At 52.6% G+C, this 18,095-nt stretch overlaps 1 protein-coding gene across 3 annotated transcripts; it reads right to left on the bottom strand.

The window, feature by feature from the left end:
* Positions 1-3,233: 3,233 nt before the first annotated feature.
* PLAUR (plasminogen activator, urokinase receptor) lies at positions 3,234-17,822 on the bottom strand. 3 transcript variants are annotated; one of them, XM_036345874.1, is made up of 7 exons: positions 17,667-17,822; positions 15,665-15,775; positions 14,440-14,583; positions 8,014-8,166; positions 6,872-7,006; positions 5,535-5,681; positions 3,234-3,796 (listed from the first exon to the last, which is right to left on the bottom strand). In XM_036345874.1, exons 1-7 carry the CDS (start codon positions 17,731-17,733, stop codon positions 3,543-3,545), a joined length of 1,011 nt encoding a protein of 336 aa, XP_036201767.1. In that variant the 5' UTR covers positions 17,734-17,822; the 3' UTR covers positions 3,234-3,542. The 3 variants fall into 3 exon arrangements, with proteins under 3 accessions (XP_036201767.1, XP_036201769.1, XP_036201768.1); XM_036345876.1 differs by lacking the exon at positions 5,535-5,681; XM_036345875.1 differs by lacking the exon at positions 15,665-15,775 and having other exon boundaries at positions 17,667-17,782.
* Between the last annotated feature and the right edge of the window lie 273 nt (positions 17,823-18,095).

The raw sequence follows: 18,095 nt of genomic DNA, 5'->3' as shown, positions 1-18,095 counted from the left end.
GTCACGTACATCCCTGGCCACCACATTACCTGTGATTCACACGGAATCCATGGGGGCAGCCCTGGGTGGGAGTGTTCTTTTCCAGCTGCTCCCCATCCTTGTGATAGGATCTCCCTCACAGAGCTTGTTTTCCCAGCTCTTGCTGAGGGGGCTGCACACCCTGGTCGCTGCAGGGGCAGTGGAGGCCTGTTCATAACCCGGACAACTGAATGTAGTAGCTCTGATGCACCTCCCTGGCCATAGCAGCAGAGGGGGTCTTCGGCAGAGCCCTGACCCAAACTAGACCCCATCAGAGTCTGCCTGCTAGAACTTCAGAACTAGGACCCGGGCGTTCTTGGTACTTGACATTTCAAGGGCATCTTTGGCTACTATGTGTGAAGAAAAAGAAGGTAGTCTGTGGGGAGACGGAAAAAGCCCATGACGGAAGCCACACATTTAGAGAGGAGAGAAGCAGAGAGACTTTGCAAAAGGGAGACAACCGTAATTTCGCACACGGCTTTTCAATTCTGTTTCCTGTCCCTGGTGAGGCCCAGAGACCTAGCTCTTGCCTGGATTCTAAACTTCTAATAACATTGTCATTTTTGCTGAAGTCAGCTTAACTGGATTTTACTTCTTGCAAGCGAGATCCCTGGAAAACACCTTGGGAGCCAGCAACGATGAGGTGCTGATTACAAGCTCCGGTGTAGAACATTATGAGAAATTTATCCCTGGCCTCGAAATCTGCCGTGGGGCACCATAGGAGATGTCATCCCAGACTCCAGTCTCTGCCGTTGGGTCTCATGGAAGATGCAGTCCTACCCTCAGTTCCTGTGGAAAGGCATCCTGGGAAATGTGGTGCTAGTCTGCAATTTCTATCGGAGGGAATCATGGCAAAGGTGAGATTATCCTCACTTTTAATTATGGAGCATCTCAGAAAATGTTATCTTGGGAGATGGAGTCCATGCCCAGTTTGTTTGGGGTTTTTTGTTTGTTTGTTTGTTTTTTATTGATTTCAGAGAGGAAGGGAGAGGGAGCGATAGAAACATCAATGATGAAAGAGAATCATTGATTGGCTGCCTCCTTCACACCCCCTACTGGAGATCAAGCCCGCAACCGGGCATGTGCCCTTGACCGGAATCGAACCTGGGACCCTTCAGTCCAAAAGCCGAACCGGCTAGGGCCCATGCCCAGTTTTTGATGACACAGAAGATGTAGTCTTTCCTCCCTTTGTTTCCTCCTTTTCTTCAGCACCTGCCATGTCCCAGGCACAGGTCTAGGCACTAGTCTAGACAGTAGTGAGCAAATACAAGGCCTTGCCCTTTGTGGATATTATAGCAACACAAGCAAACACGTGATTGTTCCAGGTAACCACTGCGGTGTAACGAAGTAACCCAAACCCAGTGGTGTAAAACCACAGCCTTTTTATTTTGTGACTCTGTGGGTCAGGAATTTCAGCAAGGCTCAGGAGGGGCAGCGCGTATGTGCCCCGCAAGGGCCTGGGGCCCACATGGGCTGGCTTCAACAGCTGGAGATGAAGGGGATGGGTCTCGGGGGCCCTCTATCTGAAACCTTGGTTCTGGCTACTAACTGGCGTTGTGGGTTGAATGTGTCCCCTCAAAATATATGTTGAAGTCCTAACCCTCAGGATCGATGATTGTGACCTTATTTGGAAATACGGTCTTTGCAGATGTGATTAAGTTACGATGAGGTCATACTGGGTTAGGGTGGGCCCCTAAGTCCACGGCTGGTGTCCTTATAAGGAGAGGGAGAGGTTTGGAGACGCACAGCCACATTCACAGAGAAGGAGGCCACCTGACGACAGGCAGAGGGTGGAGTGACTTAGCTGTGAACCAAGGAGCGTCACGGATTGTCGGATTGTCGGCAGCACCCAGAGGCTTTAGAAGGAACATGGCTCTGCCAGCACCTGGATTTGGGCTCCCAGCAGCCAGAACTCTGAGAGGATGAATGCCTGTGGTTGAAGCCACCCAGCTGTCCGTTTGTAGTAACTGAGAGCAGCCCTCGGCAATGGGAGCAGCTGGGCTTCCTGCCTCCCCTGCACGGGGCATCTGCTGGGGTGGCGATGTCCAAGGCAGCTCCTTCGCGCCTGTGTGGTGCCCGGGCTGAGAGGACTGGACCATCTGTGGCTCTCTCTCCATATGGCACCCATGCATGGGCAGCTGGGGCGGCCTCACGGCACGCCGGCTGGGCGCAGGAGGACTTTCGCACGGCAGCTGGCTCCCCGGAAGCGGAAGCGGACGGCTCCTGGAAGCCTGGGCCCAGAGCGGGGCGTGGCACCCCTCCCGCCACACCCTATGGGTCAAAGCAGTCACAGAGCCACTGTGTTCAAGACCCCCTCTCTTTAAGCCAATGACAGTTGGCAACATGTGCTTTGGGGCGGTCCAAAGAAGAGACCTAGTCCCAAGCACCAGGGGAGATGACGTATCTCTTTCCTCATTTGCCACCGGGCCCCATGTAATTTGTCCCTATGGGTTTGCCTCCGTGAACCATGGAAAATGCGAACTCTTCCATAGTGAGCTCAAGAGCGCCACTGACATGGTAGTTCTCTGTTCTTGTCCGTGAGTCTGAGGGAATCTTAGGAAATAGAGCCCAGCCTTTATGTCCTGGCCCCAGAGCATCAGGGGAAATGTAGTCCTATCCTTGTTCTTCACTGCAGTGCATCAAGGGAGCCTGGCAGGCAGGTCACCCCCCATACATCTCCTGTCTCAGAGCCGCAGGAAACGAGACATGCCTACGTAGAACAACAAAGTAGTCTTGACCTTTGGCGTTTGGGAGAAGAGACGGGAAGGTTAGTGCTGAGGTGGGTGAGTGAGAAGTTTGCATTTGGAGCCCAGAAATCGATGTGGAGGTGACTTGCGGTGGAAGCCCCATGGGACTGCTCCCAAGCGGAGGCCTTGACCACCTGGGTCCTACCATGTGACCCCTACTTCCAGGAGCCTGAGGAAGGGTGCCCCCATGCATCTTTGAAAGATGGACACACTCAGCCAATGTGGCTCAGGGGTTGGAGGTCACAGGTTCGATTCTGAGTCAGGGCACATGCCCGGGTTGCGGGCTCGATCCCCAGTAGGGGGCGTGTAGGAGGCAGCAGATCAATGGCTCTCATCATTGATGTTTCTATCTCTCCCTCCCTCTCTGAAATCAATAAAAATATATTTTAAAAAGAAAGATAGATAGATAGATAGATAGATAGATAGATAGATAGATATATGCTATGGAGAAGGGCAGGTCTGACCCTGTTCATTGGTATAAAAATCTTTATATAAAGTATAAAATATTAAATAAAACAAATATTAATTAATAACAACAACAATGGGGGCAACAATATTAGTAATCACAAGAACTCCTGCTGGCCCGCAGCCTTTCTCTAGCTTTTCTCCTCCGTTTCTCATAATTCTGTGAGACGGGTGTTTTCACGGCTGGGAACACTGAGGCCCAGAGGAGGCAGCACACTGGCCTGAAGTCACACAGCGAGGCAGCAGACCTGGGAGCTGCGGGAAGGGCGGAGGGGTCCCCTGGATCCAGCCAGGGCAGGGGGAGTGTGGGGGTCAGGTCCAGAGGAGAGTGCCTCCCCAAAGGCGTGCAGTCACAAGTAGAGTGATGGTGAGGCTGAGGCGGGCAGGGCCGGGCCGGGGGGCGCCCCCCCGGCGGGACTGGGCATCTCGGTTGGGGTGATTACAGCCATTTCCAGTGCAGCAGGAGACGTTGGGATCCGTCAGTTTGAAGCCTTCAGCCACATGGAGGCCTTGGCACCAGGAGGCCGTCGCACAGCCTCGTACCATGTAGCTCGGGTGCCCCGGCCCTGAGGAGAGAGAAGACTGTGTGACGCCCAGCTCTCGGGCCTGCGCTCCCCCGGGTGACGAACCATCTTGTGGTGGACACCACCAGAAAGCGCAGAGGCTCTGAGCGAGGCGCAGGGGGTCTGCCGGGAGCCGGTCCATCCTTGCTGTTTCAAGGGACCTGGCATATATGGCATACTGTTCTTGATATGTTTGCTCACCTTCTTGGCACTACGTGTTTTAACCAAGGTCACCTCTCTGAGAAAGGTTGTTTCCCCAGGTAGGGATTTTCCCCTGAAGTTAGGGAGGGAATAAAACCTCTTAACTAAGTGCCAGGCAGGTAATTAATCACTTTAACTACGAACAATCATGCTTAAGCTACATAATCTTTACTCCCTGGAATGGAGATAAGAAACGCCCTAACCTTTGGAATAGAGATTGATAGGATTGGAATCAACTGGTATAAATACAGATGTAACAACACAGAACTTAGAAGACAGAACCAAGAAGACAGAACCTACACAGAACCTAGAGACAGAAGAACTTCGCTGGAGAGAACATGGCAAAAGATCCTGGACAGAAACTGGCCACAGAACCTAGAGACAGAACCTAGTGAGAGAACCTGGCTGAAGAACCTAGAGACAGAACCTGGCTACAGAACCTGGATAGAACATGGCAAGAGAACCTGACTAGAACCTGGTGACTGAACCTGGCAAAAGAACCTAGACAGAACCTGGCTACAGAACCTGGCTGGAGAACCTGGAGAACCTGGCTGGAGAACCTAGCGAGGGAACATAGCTACAGAACCTGGCTACAGAACCTGGCTGGAGAACCTGGCAATAGAACCAGGCAAGAGAACCCAACCATGCTGATCAACTGAACGCTGCCTCCGAGTCTTCCCTCTTCGCCGACTCCGTCCACACCTTTGGGGACCCCTGGATCTGCTGGGGTTGGACCCCAGCAGGGGTCTGTGACGTTAAACACATTCTCATGATAATGCCAAAGCGTCGTTTGGCTTTTTCCGCTCCCGTGGGCATACAATGGTGTTCTCCAGAACCACCAGGACAGGTGGTCCTGCAACAGACTGGATGCAGAAGCAGCTCTGAGGACCCAGCGGCCTTCCATGAAGCCGGATAGCAACGAGATTTGCAAAAGTGTAAAATAATGCCAGTCTTCTCGTTAAAAGTTTTTTTTCCTTCATTTTGGAAAATGTAGTCTTTTTCTTTCCATAAAAATATATTCACATGTAATGAGTTTTTAATTGTTATTTTAAAATAAGTTAATAAGTACATCTTATAAAAATTTCTCTTTTGATTTATAATGCAGTTAATATCTGATAGATATAACTGACGGAAACAATACTTTATAGGGTCGTGAAGGAATCTTGAGACCAAAATATCTGGGAATTACTGGAACAGAGACCTTTCCAGGACTTCACAGGATGGGAGCCCGGGATGTCCATAGGAAGTCCCATCACATGCCTGGGTTTTGGGCTCGATCCCCAGTAGGGGGCGTGTAGGAGGCAGCCAATCATGGTTCTCCCTCATCATTGATGTTTCTATCTCTCTCTCCCTCTCCCTCCTTCTCCGAACTCAATAAAAATATATTTGGTCCACATTCCCGACTGGGCAAGTCCCAATTCCTTACTGCAATCTGTACCCTGCAGCAGGAAACCCCGTAGGAAGACCCACCTCCACCAAGTCCAGCCGGACTGGAAGGTGACCTCTTACACATCCCCCTCCAGCTCCCAACGGGCCTCACCGTTAGTGCCTGTGGCCTCCAAACACTGGTTCATGGGGCCTCGGCAGGCGGTGAGGGAGGCCTCCTCGGAGGAACATCCGTGGGTGCCGTTCCCCTGACAGCTGTAGCACTGGAGGCCATTCAGCGGCAGCTTTTCAAGCTCCGTGACTTCGGAGAAGACAAGAGACGAAGGTCATTAAAACAGGGTTAGGGTAAAGGGAGAGGTGTCCTCCTGCACGGACTCCCAGCTCTCAGCCTGAGGTGGCACGGCGCCCCCTTGTGGCAGACATTGGAACCGCACTCTCTTTTGGGGGCTCTCTGGGGCCTGTGGGAGAAACCCAACTCTCAGGACCCGCCCCCCCGCCCCCGCCCCTGTCTGACCAGGTTCTGGGTAAGCATCTGGGTAAGATCAAACAGTCCCTACTCTCACAGAACTCAGAGTTTACAGTGACCCTGTCCACGCGGTAGTCACTAGCCACACACGGTTGCACCTACATTGACTGGAATGAATGAACAATGATGAAATAAAATTCAAAATTCGGTTCCCATGTCCAGTGCTGCATGGCCATTTGTGGTAGTGGCGACCATATGCACAGGGAAGGACACCCCGTCGCTGTGGGAAGTTCTGCCGGACAGCGCTTTCCACAGAGACAGAGTGACAGGATGGGCTGAGAGTATACGGAAGGGGAGGGGCAGGAACCTTTCACTGAGGATGATACTTTAAAGCTGAGACCCCAGTGAGGACTAGCCAGTCAGGCGAACTCCTCAGGGAGACGTGTTCCCAGCGGAGGGCACTGCGTGTGCAAAGGCCCTGAGGCAGGGCGGCGTTTGGCAGTTGCAGGACTAAATAAAGACCAGGAGGCAGAGCGTGTGTGTGTGTGTGTGTGTGTGTGTGTGTGTGTGTGTGTGTGTGTGATATGCATTACATAGGGCATAGCATGGCCTTTGGTTTTATCCTCAGAGCAAGGGGACGTTCAAGTGCTCGAGGAAGGAGAGTGACAGGACCTTATTTACATTAAAAAAAAATCTCTCTTGTTGCCGTGCTGAACACTGGGGACCAGAGGAGGTTACTGCAACAATCTAAGCGAGAGATCACGGTGGCTTAAACCAGGGTGGCGAGCAGTGGAAGGACTCCAGAGGATGTAGGCAGCGTCCCCTGAGGGTCTTGGCGAAGGTTGGACAGACTCATTGGATTCCCACAAAACCCTTCGTTGAGGAAGGACTTGCTAAGTCTGCCTTCCAGAGGAAGAAGCAGAGACCCAGAGCGGAGGTCTGTGCCCGCAAGAGAGCGGCCATGTCCTCAGTGCCCCTCCCTCCCAGATCCCAGATCCCAGCTCCACGCCGGCCCCTCCCCTTACCTGGGCCCCCATTGCACTTGGTGGTGTTGCAGCACCGCAGGAAGTGGAAGGTGTGGTTGTTGTGAAAGCCGGTGGGGCCTGGGCAGCCGGGGAGGTTGCCGCAGCCTCGGGAGTGGCGCTCATCTCCGGGGCTCCCTGTGGGGCAGGGGAGAGGGCGGATGGTTGATGAAGGCCCGAGCCTGGCTTGGCCCACCCAGCAGCCGTCTGTCCGTTCTCCGCTCCACCCTTCAGTACAGGGCCCTCATTTCCTCTGGGGCAGCATATAACTAGACAAAGACATGTTTTCCAGTCCCAGGATCTATAGTCATGGGGCTAAGTTCTGGCTAATGTGATATAAGTAGAAAGGTTTATGGGATTTCCAGAAAAAAGAACCCTTACAAAATGAGAGGTGCCCCTTTTTGCCCCTTCTTTTCACCTTCCTTGTTTTGTGTGTATTTAAAAAAAAATCCTCACCCGGAGCCCTAGCTGGTTTGGCTCAGTGGATAGAGCCTCGGTTTACGGACTGAAGGGTCCCGGGTTCGATTCCAGTCAAGGGCATACGCCCGGGTTGTGTGCTCGATCCCCAGTAGGGGGCGTGCAGGAGGCAGCCGATCAATGATTCTCTCATCATTGATGTTTCTATCTCTCTCTTCCTCTCCCTTCTTCTCTGAAATTAATAAAAATATTTTTTTAAAAATCCTCACCTGGAGACATGTTTAGAGAGAGGAAGGGAGAGAGAGAAACATTGATGTGAGAGAGAAATCTTGACCGGATATGCTCCCCGACTGGGCACATGTATGTGCCCTGACCGGGAATCGAACTGGCAACCTTTCGGTGCATGGGACAGTGCTCAGCCGACTGAGCCACTCCCGCAGGGCTCCCCTCCCTCTTCCTGGAACTTGGACACGAGGCCTGGGACTCCGGCAGCTGCTGTGGACCGTGAGGCAATCTTGAGAATGGCAGCGATATGTCAGAGACGAGAAAGCGTCTGGATTCCAGGTGACTGAACTACCTTTGTGGCCCCGGACGTCCCATCACTGGACTTTTGTGTGTGGGAGGACTAACTTCCTACCTGGCTTAACTCCCTGCGATCTGGGGATTTAAGTACAGCCTTGGAAAGGAGCCAAGCAGGGAGGAGGAGCTGCTGGCAGGCTGGGGCTCACCTGCCGGGTCCTGGTGGGTCACCACCTCCAGGCACTGTTCACCAGGGTTTCGGCACTGGAGGCTCTTGTCCCGGCCCCGCTCACAGCTCAGGTCCGAAGAGGCACAGGAAACACATTCGAGGTAGCGGCTTCGGGGAAAGGTGGGAGGCCGGCCTGCGTGGGAGGAGCAGGAGGGTGAGTCCACGGGGAGAGTCCTGGAGAGCCAGCTCCCTTGAAGACTCACCTCAGCATCAATCCCTCCTTATCCCACTCCAGCCCGTCGGCAAACCCTGTCCATTCTGAGTCTTTTCTGGAACCCATTCCCCCTTTCCAGGCCCCAGACCAGGTCCAGCTCAGACCTCCTTCAGGACCAGTCCCTCCCTGGCCTCCCGGTGCCCATTGTTGCCACTCCCGCCCCAGCCCCGGTGCCTCCTCTCATGGCCCTAGAAGGATGTTTCTAATACTCAACTCTGACCCTGTCTCTCCGGTGCCCTCAGCATAAAAACCACGATTCTCAGCGTGGCATTCAAGGCCCATCAAAGACGGGGTCCTGCCTACCTTTCCTGCCTCATCTCCCTCACTAGTCCCTCATACTCTACTCCACACCGCTTCCCGCAGTCCCCAAATATACACCCAACACGTGCAGCCCTTGCATCTACTGTCCCCTTGCTCTCGACTTTCCGTATATCCTACTCGTTCTTCAGGAATCGTCTTCTCCGATTTCACCTTCCCCAAGAAGCACCCCTGACCTTTTAGGCTAGATCAGGTGCCTCTCTGCCCCGCCACCCCCTCAGCCCCCCCAATCCCAGCCCTGCTCACTCCGGGTCATCCCTGACTGGAGACAGGCTTATTTCCCTCAGTGGACTCTCAGCCCCAGGAGAGTAGGTAGGGCCAAAGCTGTCTTTGTCATGACTGTGTCCCAATACCACCCAGCAGAGGGCCGGGGCCAGAGAAGATACTGAATAAATATTTATTGAATGAATGAATGAATGAATGAGTAAATGAACAATTACTTAAAACTCTTCTCTTGCTCCCTGTGGTAGCCAGTCTCCAAGACAGCCCCCAGTAATCCCTACTTTCTGACACTTATGCCCTTGTGTAGTCCTTTCCCATAAGTAGGGCTGCCCTGCCTGGTATGGCTTGTTGGTTGGGCATCTTCCTGAGCACCAGGAGGTTCCTGGTTCAAGTACTGGTCAAGGGCACACGCCTGGGTGGCAGCTCGATTCCCTCGATGGGAAGCATCCTGCGGAAGGCAGCCTATCGACATTTCTCTCTCCCTCTCCCTTTCTCTCTCTCTCAAAGTCAGTAAACTTAAAAAAAAATAAAAATAGCCCTAGCCGGTTTGGCTCAGTGGATAGAGCGTCAGTCTGTGAACTGAAAGGTCCCAGGTTCGATTCCGGTCAAGGGCACATGCCCGGGTTGCAGGCTCAATCCCCAGTGGGGGACTTGCAGGAGGCAGCCGATCCATGATCCTCTCTCATCATGGATGTTTCTATCTCTCTCTCCCTCTTCCTTCCTCTCTGAAACCAATACAAATATATTTAAAAAAATAAAATAAAATATAAAAGAAAAAGAATAGGGATGACCCGTGTAACCAAAAGGATACCGTGTAAATGATGGTGTGTGATTTCTGGGCTACCTTGGAAAGACATTGCAACTTTCCCCAGCTCTGTCTGATCACTGGCTCCGGGGGAAGCCAGCTGCCATGTTGTAAGGACACTCAAGCAGCCCCATGGGTCTCCTGTGGGGACTCTCCTTGTGTGGCTCTTCTAAGTGTGGGTGATTCTCAGGGTTGTCTTAGGCCCTTTGCATTTTCCACGGTGCACACTCTCTCCCATGGGGATGTTACCTATTGATGTGGCTTCATTTCCACTCACCTGCTGGGAACTCAAACATCTCTCTCCAGGCCAGACATCTCTCTGACCTCCACACCTATATAACCAGCTGCACCCTGGAGGCCGCCTGGCTATCCCTCAAACACCCGAATCTCTACGTGCCCTGAATGAAACTCTCCGTCCTCTCCCCAGGCCTGCTCTTTCTCCTGAATTCCATGTCTCCGAGGTGGCCCCATCCACTCCTCCGGGGCAGAAACCTGGAAGACTCTTGATCCTCCACATCTAGGTATCAACGTGGACATTCTACTGATCTGTTTTCTAGATCTTTAATCCTTTTGCTCTGCTATTTCTGGTCTCCATTACGCATATCTAGCGAGTTCTTAATTTCAGTCACTGTTCTATATTTACTGTTTGACTCTCTTACATTTTAAAAAAATATATCTTATTCATTTCAGAGAGGAAGGGGGAGAGAGAGAGAGAGAAACATCAATGATGAGAGAGACTCATTGATCGGCTGCCTCCTGCACACCCCCTACTGGGGATTCAGCCTGCAACCTGGACAAGTGCCCTTGACTGGAATCGAACCCAGGACCCTTCAATCAGGAGGACGACACTCTATCCACTGAGCCAAACTAGTTGGGGCTCTTTTACATTTTGTTTGTTTGTTAATCCTCAGGATATTTTTCCATTGATTTTTACTGAGAGCGGAAGGGAGGGAGAGAGACAGAGAGAGAGCAAAACATTGATGTGAGAGACACATTGATTGGTTGCCTCCCGCATGTGCCCTGACTGGGGCCGGGGACGAGCCTGCAGCGGAGGTATGTGCCCTTGACCGGAATCTAACCTGAGACCCTTAATTTAGTCTGCGGGCCGATGCTCTACCTACTGAGCCAAACCGGCTCAGATTTCTGCTAAAACTTATCCTTTCCTCTATTTTCTTCAATATATTGATCACAGCTATTGTAAAGTTCCACGTGCAATAACTCCAATGTCTGAATAATTACGCTTCTGTTTCTATTGTGGGATTTTCCTCTTGGGTTCCATTGGTCCTTTTTATTTTCTTCAAGCTACCTCGTAAGTGTTGATTAGATGCCAGACATTATAGATGAACATTTGTAGAGGCTTAAAATGATGTATCTTCTTCCAAAGAGAGCCAGGCTTTCTTCCTGCTGACGATGGGAAGTAGGTTTTTTGGGGGGGCCCGTCTATTTCAGTTTTGCCCCTACTCCTAGGGTGTGGTCTCAGAGAAAAGCCGGAGATGGTTACCAAGGCCTTTCTTGCCAACTTGGCAGCTTGGGTCTGCCCAGCATCCTCTGCCTGCTGGAACCCTTGCTCAGTTCTGTAGCTGCCCGGTACTACTTCCTGCTGAGTTCCTTGGAGTCTCACCTTATGCCTGCACAGCCTGCCAATGACTGAGGAAGTCATCTGCAGATTTCCCGATTCCCTTCTCTGGCTTTTCCCTCTCATTTTCTAGACACGGACAGCCCCAGACTCCACCTCTGTCTTCTTGGCCCAGCGACGACCTCTCTCTGGTTTCTGCTTCTGCTTCTCCCTCACAGGTGCCCTTTGGGAAGTGCACTCCAGGAAAAGCCCAGCTTGTCTGAGAGATTCAACGTCTGCGCTTCCCTATTTCAAAGACTGTAGCACCTCAGCTTCGTTTCTTCATCTGCTGCCCGTCAGTGACCTCAAATAACTGTTTATAATCTGTCCAGTTTTCACAGCTGTCATTGGCAGGTGGTTTGTCTGATACAATCGACTCCATCGTGACCAGAACTACAAAACCACGGCCATGTCTAACCTGGCACTAACCCTTGGTCATCTACTGGTAAAAAGCTCCAAAATCCACCCACTTCTCCCCACCTGCAGGGCTGACACTCTAATGCAGCCACCTTCATCGTCACCTGGACAACCTCATCCACCCAAGTTGGCCTCCCCTTTCCTATCTTCCCTCCACCACCGCATCCCTCCATCATGACCTCCCCCCATTCCCAGGGTGAAGTCTATATTCCTCACCACAGCCTGACCCCTGTGTAATATAATGCACCATGCCTCTCGCCCCATGTTACCCTTTCCTCCAGCCATACTTCTTCCACCCACCTCTGGGCCTTTGTATCTGTTGCTCCCTTTGCCTGGAAAACCCTTTCCACTGTCTTTTTATTTTATTTTATAGGGTTTTATTTATTTACTTATTATTTTTATTGATTTCAGAGAGGAGGGAAGAGAGGAGAGAGAGATAGAAACATCAATGATGAGAGAGAATCATTGATTGGCTGCCTCCTGCACGCCCCCTACTGGGAATCAACCCCACAATCAGGGCATGTGACTTTGACGGGAACTGAACTTGGGACCCATCAGTCCCCAGGTTGTAGCTCTATTCTGAGCCAAACCAGCTAGGGCTCCACTGTCTTTTTAACAGTCTCACTCCTTCATCCCTCAAGATCCAGCTTAGCTGTTGCTTCCTGCAGGAAACCTTCCCTGACCTGGTCAAGTGCCCCCTCCAGGGTCCCACAGCCCCTACCCTTCACGTAGCCCAGCCCTGCCCTCTCTGGCCTCTGTTCCCCCAGCTCAGCCCTGACCGTTCTGGGCTGTGCTTCCCCACGACACAGTCTCTGTTTCTCCTGTTACGGTTCTCATCCTCTGCTTGTGCCTCCCCCTCCCAGCTCTGATCACTCAGGGCGGTCACTGTCTGGCGATGGGTCTCCCCCGCCCCTGGACTGTGAGCTCCGTGGGACCGGGGCCTGAGGCTGCCTGGGTCACAGCTGTGCCCAGTGTCACTTACGTACAGGATGTGGTTTAACCAACTACCTAGTCACCACTGCAGGGTAAGATGGCATTAGAAATGGGGCTGATAGGGGCATGTCAGTTTTTAAATTACTGAATTGACAGCTGTTGCTCCAAGCTCTCTGGTGGACCCCTGACCACCTCAACCCTTTCTTTAGAATCCTCATGTCCCCAAGATCCACCAGCTAATGGAGCAACACCAGACCCAGCAGGGGGCCTCCAGGGGCCTCTTCCAATTGATCAATGCCTTCAGCACTGATCGATACTATGAAGTATTTTGAATATTATCTCTCATTAGAAGCATTACTTGGACCCAATTATTATGTTTTCCTTAGACATATCTAACCACAGAGGAAGCTGGCGTCATTTCCCGCATCACTTCCTTGAAAATGAGCATCTGATTCCGTTCCCACCAACAGATAAAAGCTTGAGGTCAGGATGGATGAAGAACAAGAAAAACCCAGTACAGCCCGGACAGTGTGCCTCAGGGGTTGAGTGTTGACCCACGAACCAGGAGGTCACGGATTCATTCCCGGCCAAGGGCACATTCCCGGGTTGTAGGCTGGATCCCCGGTGTGGGGAGTGCAGGAGACAGCCGATCGCGGATTCTCTCTCATCATTGATGTTTCTATCCCTTTCTCCCTCTCCCCACCCCTCCCCCTGAAATCAATAAAAACCTATTTTTTAAAAAGAAGAAAATACAAATACAGGCTCTCTGCTTACTGAGGGCATTGTGACTGGACTGGTCTTAATCAATTTCCTTCCTCGTTAGGGCCAGAAAAAGGAATCTCTCTCTGACCTCCATTCCTTCCCCACCCTTTCTCTCCTGTGGAAGGAAATGTGGGGAACTGGAATCTTTCCAAGTCTTTTCCGTAAACTGACCAGAGCCTGAAGCCACGGGACTCAACACGTTTCCTCACATCCTTTCCACTGCGACAGTCAAGGAGCGTCTATTCTAGGGAACTTTCTGAGCCCACTTCGGCCTGTGACCCCCTCCTCTTTGACTTCCCTTAAGAATTTTGAGCCTCTGGTATCTCTGGTCTTTGTATCCCTGTCCCTTATGATCTATTGCCCGAACCATCTCCTGTCCCATGGAAAAGGTTAGAGGACAAGTCTTCAGTGCGATACCTCATCTACCTCTTGAGTGTATGTGAGCGTAGCCTTGGAAGAGTAGGTGTCGCATCTTATACTTCAACAACCATAAACACAAACATGTGCGGGGGGGAGGGGGGATCAATCGGGGAAAAGGAGACAGATGTAATACTTTAAACCAGCGGTTCTCAACCTGTGGGTCGCGACCCCTTTGGCGGTCGAACGACCCTTTCACAGGGGTCGCCTAAGACCATCCTTCATATCAGATATTGACATTACGATCTATAACAGTAGCAACATTACAGTGATGAAGTAGAAACGAAAATAATTTTATGGTTGGGTCACAACATGAGGAACTGTATTTAAAGGGCCAGAAGGTTGAGAACCACTGCTTTAAACAATAAAAAACAAAAAACCCACAGACATGTATGGGATGGGGCAGAGTTAGGGAAGGGGATGAGTTTGTGGGTGGGACTGGTAACAGTGTGAGATGAGATGGGGTTGATTCAGGGATGGGGTTAGAGATGTGTTTGGAGCAAGGATGAATTTGAGTGGGAGGGTGTTAGAGGTAAAGTGAATTTGGAGATGAGATTGGAGGTGAGGTTGAGTTGGGGTTGGTCTTGGGGTAAGGCATGGAGTTGGGGTTGGGTGGCATAGGACTGAGGGTAGGATCGGGATGACTATGGGGTTAAGCTGGAGATCGTTTGGGGTTGGGCATGGCAAGGGCTGTGGTACTCACCAGGGTTGGGCCGGTTGCACAAATCAAATCCACACACGGCCTCTGTCAGGGTGATGATCTGCATGCCTATCCGATAGCTCATGGTCCTATTGGTCTTCTCGGGATGGGCACAGTCTGTCTCCACCACCTCCAGCTCTTCCCCTTCTGTGAGGAGTGTATCTGTGTTACCCCGGAGGCTCCTCTGGGCTCAACCAGCCTCTAACACTCCTGGTCTTAAGGTAACCACGCCTGTGGCTGATCCTCAGGCCTCTATTCTGATTTGGGTCCAATCCTGTCTTTTCTAGAGTCATCCCCCCTCCCCACCCCTCACAGGGACCCTACTCTCTCAGTGACAACACTGAGACCTTCTAGCTCCATCTCCCTCTCCCTCCCCACTTAGTCATCAGCAGGGAGATGCCTCGCATATGAAGTTTTAAAGGAAAATGCTTTAAGCTTACCCCCAAAGTATAAGACAATGATATAATAACTACTGTGCATTCATCATCCGACTTTATAAAATATTAAGCACTTTGTTACATTTAGTGCAGATATTTTTAAAATAAACTAACCTTAAAAGATACAGGGAAAGCCTTTGGTACCCCACCCCGCCCTATCACATTCCCCTATGCCCTGTCCAGAGCCAACCACTGGTGTAGGTAATTCTTACACTGTTGCTTCACATATTTCACACTTTATATTTAAGGGTATCATACTCTGCCACATGCTTTTTTTCCCTGTCCACCTTATATTTTTTAGGTGTGTCCATGTTAATACCCCCGTTCTGGTTTCTTCTTTAAACTGTGTGATATTTCATTATGTGATTACATCACAATTTTCTCCTCTGCTGCCAAGTGACTTCAGGGTGTTTCCAGTTTTCCCTATCGCAAACATCACTGCTAAGAACATTCTTACACCTGTGTCCCTGGGCACATGCAGTCCCCGGGCAGACGCGGCCAAGGTTCTTCGTGTTTCTATGTTCCTAGGAGTTGAAATGCTGGCTGTAGGGCACTCTACTCCTCGGTCTACACTAGAGATTGCCAAATCGCTCGGTGAGGTGGAGCCCCCTGAAGGCGGGATCTGCAGCTCCACATGCCCATCGACCCCAGCATTGTCAGATTTTTAAATGTCTGCCAGTCTGGTGGGCGTGAAGCGGTCTCCTGGTCTTTCTGTTTGCATTTCCCTGATAGTTGGTGAGACAAGCCTCCTGGTCACGCGCATGCCCGGTGGCGCTGGAGTGGGGGCTTACCTTGCCATACGCTCAGGATCGTGGTCCTGCAGAGATCCTGGCCGGGCGCGCACTCTTGCACCTGGCAATGCCCGGTCCTCTCACACCGCATGCACCGCAGGCCCCAGGTGGCTGAGGGAGAGAGCGGGATCACAGGAGAGTTTATTACAGCTCTGCGCCAGGGTCCCCTCTCGCTCCCTGATGTCCTGATACCAGGACCAAGTCTCCAAGCCCTGTGCGCTCAGGTTCGAGCGCCACGTTCTTCCAGCCCAGTGCACTCCTTGTCTCTCTCTCTCAATGTTCTATCTACGCACCCCTTTCCTAAGACTCCAACCCGCCCCCCCAAGTCCTTCCCTAACGTCTCCTCTCGCTAATTTCCTCTAGAAAGCTGTCTGCATGCGGGCCTTATCCTCAAAGCCCTATCTCCACTCTCAGTCCGTCCGGAAGCCAAGCTCTGCTCCCCCATCCCGCCGACCCTCGGTCTACTCCGCCAGCTCCCCTAGGGCCATGCCATCCTCACGCGACTCGGCGGACCTTTACGTTCTACCCGTTTCCCCTGCCCTGTACTCACTTTACCCGCACCGAGCTCCCCCAGGTTCTACCCCCTCCAAAGTCTGTTCCCAACATTCTCTCCTCTCATCAGTCCACTCTGAACTTCTAACCCCGCCCGTCAGCCCTCCGAGATTCTCTACCAGCCGTGGGCAAACTACGGCCCGCGGGCCGGATCCGGCTTGTTTGAAATGAATAAAACTAAAAAAAAAAGACCGTACCCTTTTATGTAATGATGTTTACTTTGAATTTATATTAGTTCATACAAACACTCCATCCATGCTTTTGTTCCGGCCCTCCGGTCCATTTTAAGAACCCATTGTGCCCCTCGAGTCAAAAAGTTTGCCCACCCCTGCAGGCTATCTAACCCAACTAAGCCTTGGCTCGCACAGTAGCCCCCGGCGGTTCAACCCCGCCCCACCCGCTAGCTCCGCCCCGAGGTCCTCTCCCCGCCCTCTAGCTCCTCCCCCAGGCTCTCTCCCCGCCCACCAGCTCCGCCCCTAGGTTCTCTCCCCGCCCACTAGCTCCGCCCCGACGTACTCTCCCCGCCCGCTAGCTCCTCCCCGAGGTTCTCTCCCCGCCCACCAGCTCCGCCCCCAGGTCCTCTCCCCGCCCACTAGCTCCGCCCCCAGGTCCTCTCCCCGCCCACCAGCTCCGCCCCGAGGTTATAGCTCCGCAGGCTAGCCCGGCTGCAAGACCTATTCTCCGCCCTCCAGGCCTGACATATGCTCCCTGCCCGCCGCCCCCAAATTCGGAGTCCTCCAGTTATTACTCATTCAACGGTCGGGAGAGCTTTCCGGGTTATTCATTGACAAAATACTCCTCAACCCGAAACAGCCCCCCTCCCACCTCGCTCTGACTCAGTTCCTTCTCTATTTCCTCGAGGTTTGTCAACCCTTTCCCCTACATTTTCCGGGGAAAGCAGGTGAGAGGGTCTTCCAGAGACCAGCCCTAGGTCTCCAGCCTCTGCCTCCGTGACGCTCGGCCTGGACTCTGTGGACCTTGTGTTAAATGCTCTGTCCTCCCTATGTCGGGGGGAGAGGGGGTGGTGACAGAGTGGAGAGAGCAGTGGGATGACCCTGCGGGGATCAGACTCCCACGTATTCAAAAACTGGCTGTGTGACCTCGGACCGGTTACTTAACCTCTCTCTGCCTCAGTTTCCTTCTGTGTAGTAAAACAGAAGGAAATATAATCCCGCCCTCCCAGTTTGAAATTGCCAGTAAAGAGCGTAGAAGACGACCTGGGAGCAAGAGCGCACTCACTAAAAGGTGGCTGCTGCTAAATCCTTCGCTCAACTAGTATTTCCCGAGCACATACATCCTGTGTGCTAGGCACTGTGCCCTGTGGGGCTGCAGAGAGGAGAGCCATTATTTCAATGGAGGGGCTGTAGGCTGAGCTCCCCTCCTCTCCCGTCCCTCCCTTCCCCGCCCTCACACTCAGTTCCCGGAGCGGGTGCTGGGCCCCGGCCCCTACCTGGAATGCAGGCTTGAACCAGCAGCAGCAGCAGCAGCGGCGGCGTCAGCATTCCCGGGACGCCCATGGTAGGCAGCGGCTCGTGTACGTGGCCTCCTGCACTTCTGAGTCTGGCCGCGGGAAGCAGACAGTTTTGTTAGCCCTGGGGCTCCTCCCACACGTTTGGCGAAAGAACAAGTCAGCTCTAGATGCGTGGGCGCCCCACCTCCCCCCCATGTCACCCACCCCCTGCCAGGCTTCCTCTACCAGGGCGTGGCCTGTGGAGCAGGGGGCGGGCTCTGCTCTGACGCACCGGGCCAAGCCACAGCTGTGTCCCAGGGTGCAAATTCCAGCGCCCCCCACCCCCCACCCCTCTTCCTTCTCTGGGATCTTGGGCAAGGAACCTCACCCCTCAGATTAAAACTTGTCCCGATGGGGAATTCGTGGCTG

The sequence above is a fragment of the Myotis myotis genome, unplaced genomic scaffold, assembly GCF_014108235.1.
Source record: "Myotis myotis isolate mMyoMyo1 unplaced genomic scaffold, mMyoMyo1.p scaffold_m19_p_19, whole genome shotgun sequence".
Classification (NCBI taxonomy): domain Eukaryota; kingdom Metazoa; phylum Chordata; class Mammalia; order Chiroptera; family Vespertilionidae; genus Myotis; species Myotis myotis.
This window is presented reverse-complemented; position numbering and strand designations above follow the sequence as displayed.